The sequence below is a fragment of the Hippocampus bargibanti genome, linkage group LG09, assembly GCF_051943395.1.
Source record: "Hippocampus bargibanti isolate YZ-2025 linkage group LG09, ASM5194339v1, whole genome shotgun sequence".
In the NCBI taxonomy this organism is placed as follows: domain Eukaryota; kingdom Metazoa; phylum Chordata; class Actinopteri; order Syngnathiformes; family Syngnathidae; genus Hippocampus; species Hippocampus bargibanti.
This window is the reverse complement of record NC_142742.1, coordinates 5,448,926-5,461,628: the sequence shown is the minus strand read 5'-3', so window position 1 is coordinate 5,461,628 and position 12,703 is coordinate 5,448,926. Positions and strand designations below refer to the sequence as shown.

At 41.5% G+C, this 12,703-nt stretch overlaps 2 protein-coding genes across 3 annotated transcripts in view; one reads left to right on the top strand and one right to left on the bottom strand.

Annotated features, from left to right (window-relative positions):
• The first annotated feature begins 37 nt into the window (after nucleotides 1-37).
• The window catches only part of bbof1a (basal body orientation factor 1a), a 31,643-nt gene continuing 18,977 nt past the window's right edge, over nucleotides 38-12,703 (top strand). For both annotated transcript variants that reach the window (XM_089003947.1, XM_089003946.1), the window contains exons 1-2: nucleotides 38-174; nucleotides 7,750-7,812. The gene's annotated coding sequence lies outside the window, so the exon portion shown is untranslated. The remainder of the gene's footprint in view (nucleotides 175-7,749; nucleotides 7,813-12,703) is intronic.
• On the bottom strand, nucleotides 1,829-12,242 carry entpd5a (ectonucleoside triphosphate diphosphohydrolase 5a). The gene is made up of 13 exons (XM_089003948.1): nucleotides 11,411-12,242; nucleotides 11,052-11,131; nucleotides 9,235-9,378; nucleotides 8,825-8,900; nucleotides 7,743-7,778; nucleotides 7,305-7,393; nucleotides 7,146-7,225; nucleotides 6,493-6,554; nucleotides 6,302-6,403; nucleotides 5,003-5,146; nucleotides 4,864-4,920; nucleotides 3,212-3,327; nucleotides 1,829-3,143 (listed from the first exon to the last, which is right to left on the bottom strand). Exons 1-13 carry the CDS (start codon nucleotides 11,889-11,891, stop codon nucleotides 3,060-3,062), a joined length of 1,551 nt encoding a protein of 516 aa, XP_088860074.1. The 5' UTR covers nucleotides 11,892-12,242; the 3' UTR covers nucleotides 1,829-3,059.

The window sequence follows — 12,703 nt, the reverse complement described above, 5'->3', positions numbered from 1 at the left end:
TTATGAGTTTGTTATGTCTTTGGGCTTCCAGGTCGTTAAAAATTGTTCTTGTGGAAAAGTGAATTTGCTCAATGTGTGTTTTTTTTTTTTTATGTAATCGATACGGACATTACCGTTTAACATCTCGACTGCATCAGCATGGCTTACACCGACAACAGTGCTACTGCTACTGCTGTAAGTATGCCATTTTTTTCTCCTTTACTCTTCTCAGGGGTGACTTGGCTTCATTTTCCTCAATTTATTATTACAATACAATACATATTGATTTCTATAGCGCTTTAACAACAGCTGAAGCTGTAACAAAGCGCTTAACATCTCATAACCCATCTATTTAGAATTGCATTTTCTGTGTCGCTCTCTCTTGTTTCTATTTATTATTGTTTATTATTTGTTATTTTCTATTTGAGATTGTATTTTATTTATCATAGTACCTATGCTTGTCTGTGAATGTGAAGTGTCCTTGAGAGCTTTGAAAGGCGCTTAAAATGTAATTTATTATTATTATTATTATTATTATTAACATAGACAGCTATCATATACAGGAAATAAAGCAGTCACAAAGATATTATAGAGCACCAGAGAGTAAAACCAATATCAAGTTGGAATCATCAGTTGGAGTCGATCGCCAAAGAGTTTTAAGACACGTTTTAGGCCATTTAAAGATTTGAAGACAAATAATATCTTGAACAGAATGTATAGCGAGCCAGTGAAGGGTTGGCAGACGAGGAGTTGTATGCTCCCTCTTACGAGTAGCAGTCAAGAGGCGAGCAGCAGCATTCTGGATCAGCTGGAGACGCTTCATGGAGGATTGGCTGTGTCACGGTTTGCAAGGTGGTGATGGCGGGTTCGGATCCCAAAAAGCAGGCAGGAGGGAGCAGGAGGTTGTTTGACAAATTGTATTAAAATAAAGTCAGCAGTAACAAAATGTAAAACATCAAAATGATCTGAATGGAAAAAATACAAAGTAGCAAAAGAAAACCAAGTGTAAAAGTCCGCCAAGGTTAAACAAACACGTACACAATGCATGCAGCAACCAAGCAGCAAACAAACAATGAATCGGCACCGGATGATCGTGCCAGGTGTCCTTTTAAGTGTTATTGATTATAACGACCAGCACCTGCGAGGCTGCCGGCAGGGCTGACGTCGCTACCCGCTGGTCGCCAATCTGATCGGGACGACCAGCACCTGTGCAGGTGTAGGCGGGGCCGACAGCGCCCCGCGTTGGTCGCCAACCAGATCATGACAGGCTGACTCCAAAGTCAAGCGCATTGCAATAATTGAGCCAAGATAATTATTGTAATTATCATTTTGCTTCATCTCCCTTAATCAAATATTAGTCAAAAGAAGTTCTAGCTCAGTGCGTGTGAAGCGGCAGCAGTTTAGCCTTTTGCTACATGTAAAATCAGAATCAGAATCATCTTTATTGCCAAGTATGTAGAACACACAAGGAATTTGTTTCCGGTAGAACACGCTGCACGAGTATCGTCGTCAAAAAAAACTGCTAAGTGGCACTATACAGTTCCATTTTGGATATCAACTACAAATATCAACTACAGGTAACATCCCACTTACGACCGAGTTCCGTTCCGACCAAACGGTCATAAGTCACAATGGTCGTAAGTTGAAATCCTTTCAAAATGTTGAATAGAGACTCGGAGGCTATATGACTCACAAACACCCCCTCTTAAAATGTTAAAAATAGGGTCTCGAGGTGGTGGTTGTAAATTGAGCAGGTTGTAAGTTAGATGTTACCTGTATTTCGATCAAGTATTTTCTCGATCTGAACCGCACATAGATGATGTAGAAATAATCCCCTCATCCACTTGAATGACTTCTTGAATGGATCAATGAACATTTTTTATTCATTTATTACACAAAGAGAACATATTCACACACTGAGGTTTTAGTACAACAAGCATTTCAGGAAGTTAGAAACAATTTTCATATGGAAAGCTCAATTAGCTAATGAACATCTTGTTCCATCAAATGTTTGGGTGGGGTTGATTTTGCATTTGAAAGCGCTTCTTCAGAAGTGTCATGGGCATATCTACAACATCATTTTGTATCGTGCGAGAGGACAGTTGGGTAAACCTTTTGAAAAGAGCATCAAATGGGTATAAAAGCCCCCAAAATAAACATTGTTAAATACATTAGACAGATTTTCAGGTATTTAAATATTTGTACAGTTCACAAGAAATGCATCAATAAATATTCTGAATGCTTTTTTGAAGAATCAGCAACATCATTACAAGTTTTACAAGCCTCATATTTATCCTGCGGTTGATCATCTTTCTGGGACTTTGTAAGCTCTCAGTGGTCCATCGATGAAAAGGTTTCTTCAACCGTCATCTGTACTTGTTCCTCATCCGAAAAGCTTCGTCAGCGAACTTTGTAGTTCGCAGACGAAGCTTTATGGATGAGAAGCGAAACGTCCGACACTTTCAAACAAGTACAGATGACGGCTGAAGAAACCTTTTCATCCATCTTTCTGCGAGTGAACTTTGACCTCCCGAGTCATGATGTTCGGCTACAACGTCTACAATTAAAGTGTTGCGTGCAAAACTGAAATGGCAGAATCCGGGTGCTCGCTAACTGCCCCGCCGATCGCGTTCAAAGGATTTTTTTTTTTCCGGCGTGAAATGATTTGCGTCTACAATAGAGAAAGCGTTAAGACTTAGATGACTCTAGCAAGACTTCCATGACGCCGTTTTGTACAAACCGGCCGGCGTTCAAATCCCCGTAACTACAAACTAGCCTCACACGCTGGACAACAAGGTCAGGACACATTTCCAAAACACCCGTTAGTAACCCTAAACTATTAAGTCAGCCCAGCAGTCATGGGCTCAACGTACAGTAGAACTAGCTGGCCTGATAAAAAGATAGTGATTTTTTTGTCGTTGTTTTTCTCAAACAGTTCTGCTAGCGTTAGCCGGCTAATGAGAAAGAGTGGGAAAAGGAGGGGTGAGCAGGATGAAAGTGGGTGTATCTGTGAGGGAGGGAATCCCCGCAGTGACAAAATTATCCTTCTCAGTGCTGACTGCATCGCCCTTGAGCTGCCCTTAGTGGATGTTGAGGTTCCTGAAGTAGTCAAATGTGGCGCCCAGAGCCCAACTGGTCTCCACGTTGTTCACCTTCTTGGCCAGCTGGTGAAAGAGTTGAAATTTTGAACGTTATATTTTTTCCCGTTCTAGTCCGCGGCGGTGCGACGTACCTGCAGCACGGTGTTGTCTTTAAAACCAAAGCCTTCCTTGAGCAAGCAAGTGATGTACGTCATGTCCATGCACAGGAAGGGGCTGATAGCTCGGTATTTGGTCATTTTGTTGCACACTGCAAACGCATGAAACAACACAGGTTATTGGTGCCAGGGCTTTTGTCATTGTAACTCGAATTCCAGGACCCACAGAATATTGAGTTTTAGGATGACATAAACATTCAATGCAGCGTAAGAAACCTTTGACTCTCTTCTTTTATCAGGAAAAAAGAGTTAATTCCTAAATTGTATTAGTCTGGGCCTATATGATCTTGAAAAGAGGGCGACTGTCCAAAATACAAAAAAGATGGTGGGCAGGATACGGAGGGTCCAGTAGGATTTTTCTCCAAATATGCTTGCTTGTATATTCAATGATGGACTGTTGGGAATGAACGAGTCATTTTCAGAATCAGAATCAGAAAGCCTTTATATCAATACATTTAATTTATAAGTGCCTTTCAAAACTCTCAAGGTCACTTTACAGTGACAGTTTTTTTCTGTGGGTGAGCAGTGGCAACCACACACGCCAGCGTTCACTCAACCCGGGATAACTCAAATAGATGGAAAGCTAGCTAGCTAGCTAATAGCTAGTTAATAGATTGCTAGCGAGATAGCTAGATAACAAGATAGCTAATAGATAGCTAGCTAGACAGACGGCCAGCTTGATAGCGACTTTCAAAACTCATTTATAAGAGACTTTCAAAACTCAATGACTGTAAAGGTCACTTTACAGTCATAGGATGAGTTTTTGTTTGGGTGAGCAGCGGCAGCCACACAACCCGGAATAACTCAAAAAGATAGCTAGCTAGTCAATAGATAGCTAGCTAGCTAGTCAATAGATAGCTAGCTAGATAGATAGCCAATATGTTTCCTGACTCAAATAGCTAGCTATCTCGCTATATAACTAAGAGATAGCTAGCTAGATAGATAAATAGCTAATAGATAGCGACCTAGCTTGATAGCTAATATGTTTCCTGACTTGAATTGCCCTTTTTAATTTCAGTTACCCAATTATTGTTAATTCTGTACTGTATAGGCAGTGCACCGTGTCAATTGAATTTTCAAAGCGATATTCTCACAAGAAGATGGCCATTTTGTAGAGTCCTAGTTGATGGACACCGATTTGGATCAAGTCTCATTGATTTAGAAATGATCACCAGAGCCAGACTCTTGGTTGGAACCGCTACATGATTTAAAAGGCGACCGTTTGTTTTGTTTGGTCTCGTAACTAAACAGAAGGATGCGAGTGAACGAATCGTGCCCTCCCGCCGTGGCTACGCGGTCGTCCTCAGCCCAGCGTGAGCCACACTCTGTGACCATGTGAGCGAGGCTATAGGACTGTAAAGATGTTGAGTTAGGTCAAAGGCGGTTTCTTGGACCTAAGTCAACATCTTATAGTCCTTCTCATTGGGGAAATGCTCTACGCCGGTTGCGCATACCTCACATTGTAAAGGAAGGTTTTAAATGGTTTACCCTGTAATGAAGTACATTTTTATCTTATTTTAGCAAAGAACCGGCTGGATTTTTTTTACAGTCATAAATCTAATCTGACAGGAAGCTTTGTGTATGTAGATTTATTTCGGGTCACCGTTGACGATGACAAATCGACTCACCCTCTTTGGCTCTCTTCTTAAAATCCCTGACTTCGATTGCGCCGCCGCGGCTGTCATCTGTGAGGTAAAGTCAAATGTGAGTTTTGACAAGAAACGACTCCGGCAATGAAAACGTGACTCCCGGTGATCGCCAACTCACCGATGAGGCCGGATTCTACGGCTCTGTCAAAGTAGTAGGAGAAAGCATAGAACACGCTGCTGCCTTTCACCTCATAAGGTTGATGTACGATTCCCTTGATGACCTTCATCACCTCGTAGTAGCACAGCTTGTAGCCTGCATAGCCTGGAGACAATGTCATTTAGACTTAGTCATGCTGATGAGGTGATACCAGGGCGAATGGGGCAATCAGGGCCAGTCATAGACCATAATCAGTCAGGACAAAAGTAGTAATCAGTTTAGCTTCAGGGAATAGTCCTCTGCTACCCCCAACCTTAGAGCAAGGACCTATCAAGTAGAGGTCTGGCACTGCCACCTGGAGACAATGTCACGTAGGCTTAGTCATGCTGATGAGGTGATACCAGGGCGAATGGGGCAATCAGGGCCAGTCATAGACCATAATCAGTCAGGACAAAAGAAGTAATCAGTTTCGCGTCAGGGAATAGTCCTCTGCTGGACATTAGGGATCATTTCTAAATCAATGACACTCAATGACCAAATCGGTGTCCATCAACTAGGACTCTACAAAATGGCCGTCTTCTTGTAAGAATATCGCTTTGAAAATTCAATTGACATGGTGCACTGCCTACACAGTGCTGAATTAACAATAATTGGGTAAATGGAATTAAAAAGGTCAATTGAAGTCAGGAAACATTATTAAGCTAGCTATCTATTAGCTATATAGCTATATAGCTACCTATTTGACCTTCGGGCAGGGACCTATCAAGTCGAGGTCTTGCACCGCCACCCCTGGACTGGATTAGGGATACATATATAGGGCCAGAGTTACCAGCAAAATTTTAGTTAACTGACGAAGCTTCTCGGATGAGGAGCGAAATGTCCGACACCTTCAAAGAAGTACAGATAACGGCTGAAGAAACATTTTCATCAATGAACCATTCCTGTACGCCTGAGAGCTTACGCAGACGTAATGTCAATTCATGTAACCTCGGTTTTTCGGTTCAAACCCAAGACGAAAAGTTGAGGTTGTATACAAAAGGGAAGTCCCAATGTGTCAACCAGCATCATGAAAACGCCTGCCTCGTTTTTGCGTCGCTCTGACCGTGTGCTGACAAGAACGACAGTTCGTGCTGCTTTGACTGTCTGTTTGTTTTTACCGCATAATTGTGAGTGGTCCAGTTTGAGCCACTCATTACATTCGCACGCACAAAAGGGACAAGCCCAGCATCTTTTGGCTTTTCATATGTGGTACAGGACTAACTGGCTTGTTTGTGTAGGCAACCGCTTCTTTTCATTTCAATTTCAGGTAGAAGGATTTACCATCTGGAACTCCGCTGACTTTGTATGTGGTTCCACCGAATGTCACTTCCTCGCTGAACTTCTTTGGGAGGCACGAACTGGTGAAAACTTTCCAATCGAGACCTAAAATGTGAAGAAAAAAAAGCCCAAAACCCCTCCTGTCAATTAAAAGGTCCTTCTTGTTCTATAGCATAGGTTTTAAGATCCATTACCATCAGCCCCCAGTGCTCCAAGAGTTGCCAACCGAGCTGCATAGAGTCCATTTCCAAGGTAGCTATGAGGTGAACATAGTAAGATTTTAAAAGCTTTTACCAATTGCTTTTATGTCCCATTAAGTCATTCGCTGCCATTCACGAATTTATTAAGGAATTGAAATGTGTGACATGGAGTGAGCACCATTCGCAAATTTGTTCGTGTTTTAGTTTTTCTTGCTTGGTGCCGATCAAGCACTTGCCAGACCTCTGGCAATGTTTATTTTCCCTTCCATGAGGGGGCAGCATTTTCCTTTTGTCCATGTTAGTGCTTTGTTACAGCTTCTGATGTTGTTAAAGTGCTATATAAATCAATATGTATGTATTGTATTGTATCTTGTACAGCCGGGCCCATTTCAAGCTCTGATAACTCCAGACCATATAACTTAAGAATTAACTCTTTTTTTTTCTGATGAAAGGAGAGTCTAAGGTTTCTAACATTGCATTCAATATTTATGTAGTACTAAAACTCAATATTCTCTGGGTCCTGAAATTTGAGTGAGAATGACAAAAACCCTGGCACTGGAGTGGGACACATTTTTGCACATTGTCTGGCAGTGAATGAGTTAAACGTTCATGATTCAAGGAACAATATGGCAAACTTGACCACTTACCTGTGTGTGTAGAGCTGATAGGTGCTATTGAACAAGTTGAATTTGGCAATGTAACTATGGGGAGCAGAGTCAACGGTTTTCTGGTGAACAGGAAACAAACATTTGGCGGTGTGATTTTTACCAGATGTGCCATCATTTTATTTATTTTTATTTTTTTACCTTTGATTTAGGAAGAAAGGTGATTTGTGTTGAGCCTCCTCCCAAGTCCAGGATGCCCACTGTCCTCTTTGTGTTGGAATACAAGTGGCCTGTGGTTAAAAAAAAAAAACATAATACTTTGTTTAATTTGTTAATTAAGCGACTAATATATTAACTCATTCACTGCCATTCCCGAATTTATTCGGGAATTGAAAATATGACATGGAGCGCCATTCCCAATTTTTTTCGGGTGTTGTTTTTTCTTGCGGGAGGTACCGATAAAGCGCCGGTCAGACCTCTGGCAATGTTTAACCATCCCACGAGGGATATGGGTGCGAAATATATACTGTATATGGATATGTTTTTGAAAATGTATTCGCTGTGTCCATAGAAAAATACGTGACTATTCATCACATTTTTGCCCAACACTAACAAGGCAAAACTCGGGCGATGTCTTACCTGTCAGGAAGTTCACCGTGACCCAGGCCAGGACTCCTGAAACAACACAAGGGTGCAAAGGGCCTTAGCTGTGAGTACAACACTGCTGCAATGATGCATTTTGATGCACAATGAGAATGCTAAAATACCTCTTTCAAAAAAAATATATATGATATATACATGTGTGTATATATATATATACAGTAAAGTCTCGTTATGTCGATATCGGATATATCGATAGTCCCTATATAATATATCGATACTATTTCTATGCACGCACTGAGAAAATTACATGCAAACAGGGTCGGATATATCGATAGTCCCGGTTATATCGATATTTTTTCGGACTCCCTTGAATATCGATATAACGAGACTTTACTGTATATATATACACACACACACATTCACATTTTTATGATTTTTGGGGACCATTTTTTGGCTCATCACTTATGGGGACCACCTTTTACAAATGACTTAAGGCTAGAAAAAAAATAATGTGTGCCCCTTTCTGCCATCCCACCACACACACATACACGTTTTTATGATGATCTGGGGACCGTTTTTTATAATAATGATACATTTCATTTATAAGCGCCTTTCAAAACTCTCAAGGACACTTTACAGTCACAGGATATTGGCCCATCACTTATGGGGACCACCCTTTATAAAATGACTTACAACTAGAAAAAAAAATCATGTGGGCCCCTTCCCGCCATGCAAACACACACACATACACGTTTTATGATGACCTGGGGACCGTTTTTTGGCTTATCACTTATGGGGCCCACCCTTTACAAATGAATGACCCTTTACAAAAAAAATACTGTGTCCTCCTCCCCGCCATCCAACCATACACACATGCACACACACATGTTTTTATGATTTCAGGGGACCATTTTTCAGCTCATCACTTATGGGGACCGCCCTTTGCAAATGATTTACAGCTAGAAAAAAAAATGCGTGCATGTTCCTGCCATCCAACCACACACATGCACACACACACACGCGCACACACACACACACACACACACACACACACACACACACACATGTTTTTATGATTTCTGGGGACCATTTTCACACACACACACACGAGAACATACCTTCATTTGTTCCATTCATAATGGTGACACTGTTGCGTGGCACATAGAAGGGAGACTCGTGAAAAACATGTCGCACCTGAAATTAAAGATTGACAGTTTATGGCTGTTCACTCATCTGATTTCTGCAAGTCTTAAAAAAATCTGGCTAGACGGTATCAAAAGTAAAATGATCGAGATGGTATAACGGCAACCGCCGCGGACAGAATACTTCAAATGACAACCAGACAACAGCTGTTTTTTTTTTCTTCAAAATTATAACCACCAAAAGGGCAGAGTTGTTTCTTCCTCTTTTTTTTTTTAAACCAAAAGACACTTGTAAGCACTTAGCGGTTTCTCATCCCACTCCTTGGCGGCGCGGCTTGCGTTTGTGCCAGAGTGTCTGAGGGCAGCTGAGAGAGAACGTGCCTCACCTCGTTCAAAAGAGCGCGAGCTTTATCCTCAGGCAGTAAACGAAGGCCCGCCGTGGCCTTCAGGACCACCGGGGTCCTCCTCCATTCCTCCTCTGGCACGGTTTTCTTGGCTATCTTCAGCAATTGACGCACCGTGTTGCCGCCCTGGGGAGGATACGGCAATTATAGTTACAGAAGTAACAGCGTGTGTCCAGATTAGAACAAGGTCATATGCAAAATTTACTGTTATTGGGGCTGGGTTGGTAAATCCAGGTGCATCAGCATGTTTCGTTCGTGTAATTAGTGTTTGCGTGTGAACCCAACCCACTGAACATACCAACTGATGATATATGCTTACACAATATAATGTGAAAGAGCAGCAAAAAGAGCTGTGTGGCTTTATGGGATAATATTGCTTGTTTTTTTATAGTATTTTCTGCACTATCAGGCGTACCGCATTATAAGGCGCACCTTCAATGAATAACATATTTAAAAAGGTTTTCCTTATATAAGGCTTATAAGAATATAAGGTGCTACAATTGAGACTAGGGTTGCGTTATGCATCTAAAATAATGTGCTACGCTAAAGGAAAGAGTCTATGATAGTCAGATGCTGAATAAACACGTGAAAATCTGGACTCAATCCATCCATACTCCATGGTTTTATCCGAGGTTATCACAATACAATACTAAATATACATTTCAGAGATGACCAATCTTCCTTCTTTAAAACTTTTATCTTCTTGAGGGGTTTTCACTGAATATTTTGGCCTCGGAATTTTCAGAAATAAACCTTTTTTTAGAGAAACTAAATACAAAAAGAAGCAAAAAAGGCCAAAATTTCCATTTTTAACCATTGTGCCCGAAATGGTAAACAATGAGGAAAATTTAAGAGATGAGCAAAATGAAACGCTTGTTTTATATATCCCAGCATGCACCGCACACTACTACTGCGGCTCAATATTCTCAACTCAACTGTATTTATAGTTTATTTATATATATTTACCGTATTTTCCGGTGTATAAGGCCCCCCTAATGAATGGTGTATTTTCAAACTTTTTCCATACCTAAGGCGCACCTTTAATGAATGAAAAAAGTTTTCCATATATAACACATGTGTCAAAGTCAAGGCCCGCGGGCCAAATCCGGCCCGCCACATCATTTTTTTTCGGCCCGCGAAATTAAATCAAACTTGTTAAATTCCATGATGATTGCTAAAATCTGAGCCAAAATTTCATATTTTTGGATGTCAACCACAATAAAAGCCATTATTCTTGAGTTCAGATTTGAAAACGAGGTATTCATTAATTTGCTGTGTGCTCTATATGTAATATGTGAAGGGATTTAAACATTCTAATGGGTTCCCCAAATTCATAACGGCCCTCGAGAGGAAACCATAACTACAATGTGGCCCGTGGCAAAAAATGACTTTGACACCCCTGATATATAATATATCAATGTATAAACGTTTTCAAAATATATGGCACACCACATTATAAGGCGCTACAGCGGTGGCTAGGGTTTCACATGACTTCTTCGAAAGAGGGAAATGGAGTCATCTGTTGTGGCTCAATATTCCTTCACGTATAAGGCGCACCTGTGTATAAGGCGCAGGGTCATGTATTAATTATAATACATTTAATTTATAAGCGCCTTTCAAAACTCTCAAGGACGCTTGACAGTCTATTGAATAAAATCACAGCTTTTGGATGCGCCTTATACACCCCGACATTGACCGTAATGCCAATTCAAACCTGAGCACCAATTTTCTGAATTTTAGATATCCTGTCCATTAACCACTGTCATTTATCGTGTAAACAAAATTTAAAAACGGCATACTTCCTCAGGGTTGTCTTTATAAGCAGAAAGTCCAGGTTTCACTGCATGGTACATTTCGTTGTCCAGAACTGGCAGTTCGACTACAAGGAGAAAAATGACAGAGGGAAAAAATATGTATATATATATATAAAATCAGTGAACAGAAAACCAGTAGCGGTACAGAGACTAAAAGAGAACAAGAAACACTCGAATGGTTTTGACAGCTGGGGATATTTTCAGCCAGCATCACGTCACATGCATCCTCTGCGCAACTCGTTTACAGAGTCAAACCTCAGCTACTTTTAGAAGCGCACTTGCCACCGATGAATGAGCTAACACACAGGCGCGAATCTGGAGGCACAACGCAAGGGAGGGATTACCTGGATCCTTCTGAATGAATTTATAAATGTGGATCCTGGTGCCGGTACTGCCGGCGTCGAACATGACGCCGTAGAAGACCCTGGTCAAGTTGACTCTAGGTGCCGATCGGTAGTGAGACTCTGGTACTGATCGGTAGTGAGACTCTGGTACTGATCGGTAGTGGGACTCTGGCGCCGATGGGATGACTTGGGGTACCCTCTGGTTGACATCAGTTTCCGGGTGGATCGCCTCCGTTAGGGTCTGGATATCTTGGTGGATGCCGTGGGGGACGACGGGGTATCTCGGTACGCCTGGGTGGCGGGGAGCAGACGGCGGGTTCACGACCTCCGGGAGGTGGTTTTCCATGTGAGCTGACGAAGGCTGGCGGAAGCGGATAAAGTGCGGAAAGTAGCGGTGGGGCCGGTAGTAGGTGGCCTCGGTGAGGAGGTTCCCCGCTAGGAAGACCAAGAAGATCGAGAGGAGATGGCTCAATGCGGCCATGGCGTGAGTAGAAGGACAGGAGGAGGAGAGGACAAGTGGAAGATGCTGGAACAAGTTGAGTGCTCAGCAGAGTGGATGCACACACAGGACTTTCCCCCTGGTGTGTTGACACTATATAAAGACGTATGGGCTTGGCCAGGGGCCACACCGACGGCGACAATCCTACAATCCTCCAATCCTGTGGCGGTCCATCCCCATTTCATCCAGTCCCCTTTTTTTTGGTGGCAGCCGAGCTGAAGACTACCTGCCTCTCTGGATTTTTTTCGCTCCAAAAAGGAGGAGGAGGGTGCTTATTTTTGCCTATGTTTTCCTTTCTTTAACTTTACTGGATGTGAAGGATCCCTTTCTAGGAAAGGAAAGGTTTTTTACATACTATATATATATATATATATATATATATATATATATATATATATATATATATATATATATATATATATATATATATATTTCTGTCATTCCCAAGATGAATCTGTCTGTACACGTGCACACATTATGCTTGAATGATTTTTTTTTTAGTTAGTTTGAAGCTAAAGTGTATAAAATAAAACAAATAAAACATTTCTCATTCATGGATGTTATTATTTTAAGAGGTGGCAAGAGGAGGTTTTTTTATTACTGTATCCAATAGCCAGCTAGCTTTCTATCTATTTGAGTTACTTTCGGGTTAAGTGAACGCTTGCGCGTGTGGCTGCCGCTGCTCACCCGCAGAAAAAATATTGTGTGACTGGAAAGTGTCCTTGAGAGTTTTGAAAGGCGCTTATAAATGAAATTTATTATTATTATTACTGTATCTATTAGCTAACTAGCTA